Source organism: Malurus melanocephalus, unplaced genomic scaffold (genome assembly GCF_030028575.1).
Source record: "Malurus melanocephalus ecotype Western Australia unplaced genomic scaffold, MMel_1.1 scaffold_3513, whole genome shotgun sequence".
NCBI classification, from domain to species: Eukaryota; Metazoa; Chordata; class Aves; order Passeriformes; family Maluridae; genus Malurus; species Malurus melanocephalus.
In genome coordinates, this window is record NW_026626745.1 from 1 (window position 1) to 1151 (window position 1151).

The following is a 1151-nucleotide window of genomic DNA, read 5'->3' on the forward strand; positions in this document are numbered from 1 at the left end:
AAGGAACCCGGTGCCCCAGGTGCTGCTGGCTTACCCAGTGTCGCAGGTGAAGTTCACAGTGGAGCCAAAGGTGAAGGATGCAGGCAGCACCAGCCTGCCATTGTTCGGCTCCCCGGGGAAGGTGCACGGCCTGGCTGTGAACAGCAGGGCTCTGCTCAGCTCCCTGATCAGCTGCTCAGCAGGAAAAACAAGGATTCCCCCCAAACTGAGCCAGGGATGGATCACAGAGCCCCAGATTTACCCTACAGGAAAGCCAAGGATTCCCAGAACTGAGCAAGGGGGTGGATCAGAGAGTCCCAGATTTACCCTACAGGAAAACCAAAGATCCATTCCCACAAACTGAGCCAGGGATGCATCAGAAAGCTTCAGATCTCTCTCCAGGAAAACAAAAAATCCCCCCAAACCGAGCCAGGGATGGATCAGAGAGCCCAAGATCTCCCTCCAGGAAAACCAAGGATTCCCCGAAAATGAGGCAGGGATGGATCAGAGAGCCCAAATATCCCCTTCAGGAAACCCCAGGATTCCCCCAAAATGAGCCAGGGGTGGATCACAGAGCCCCAGATTTACCCTACAGGAAAACCAAGGATTTATTCCCTCAAAATGAGCCAGGGAAGGATCAGAGAACCCCAGATCTCGCTCCAGGAAAACCAAGCATTTATTCCTCCAAACCGAGCCAGGGATGGATCAGAGAGCCCCAAATATCCCCTCCAGGAAAGTCAAGGATTTATTCCCCCAAAATGAGCCAGGAGTGGATCACAGAGACCCAGATTTACCCTACAGGAAACCCAAGGATGCCCCCAAACTGAGCCAGGGATGGATCAGAGAGCCCCAGATTTACCCTACAGGAAAACCAAGGATTCATTCCCCCAAAATGAGCCAGGGATGGATCAGAGAGCTCCAAATCTCTCTCCAGGAAAGCCAAAAATTCCCCCAAAATGAGCCAGGGATGGATCACAGAGCCCCAGATCTTCCTCCAGGAAAACCAAAAATTTCTGCAAACTGAGCCAGGGATGGATCAGAGAGCCCCAGATCTCCCCTATGGAAAGCCAAGGATTCATTCCCCCAAACTGAGCCAGGGATGGATCAGAGAGCTCCAGATCTGCCCTCCAGGAAAGACAAGGATTCATTCCCACAAACTGAGCCAGGGATGC

The 1151-nt window shown here is 52.7% G+C and overlaps 1 protein-coding gene across 1 annotated transcript in view; it reads right to left on the minus strand.

Moving 5' to 3' along the window:
• Positions 1-34: 34 nt before the first annotated feature.
• The window catches only part of LOC130588148 (complement decay-accelerating factor-like), a gene marked incomplete at its 3' end in the record, with an annotated part of 5372 nt that continues 4255 nt past the window's right edge, over positions 35-1151 (minus strand). Inside the window, exon 4 of the mRNA XM_057389107.1 lies at positions 35-134. Coding sequence (XP_057245090.1) covers positions 35-134 — 100 coding nt within the window. The remainder of the gene's footprint in view (positions 135-1151) is intronic.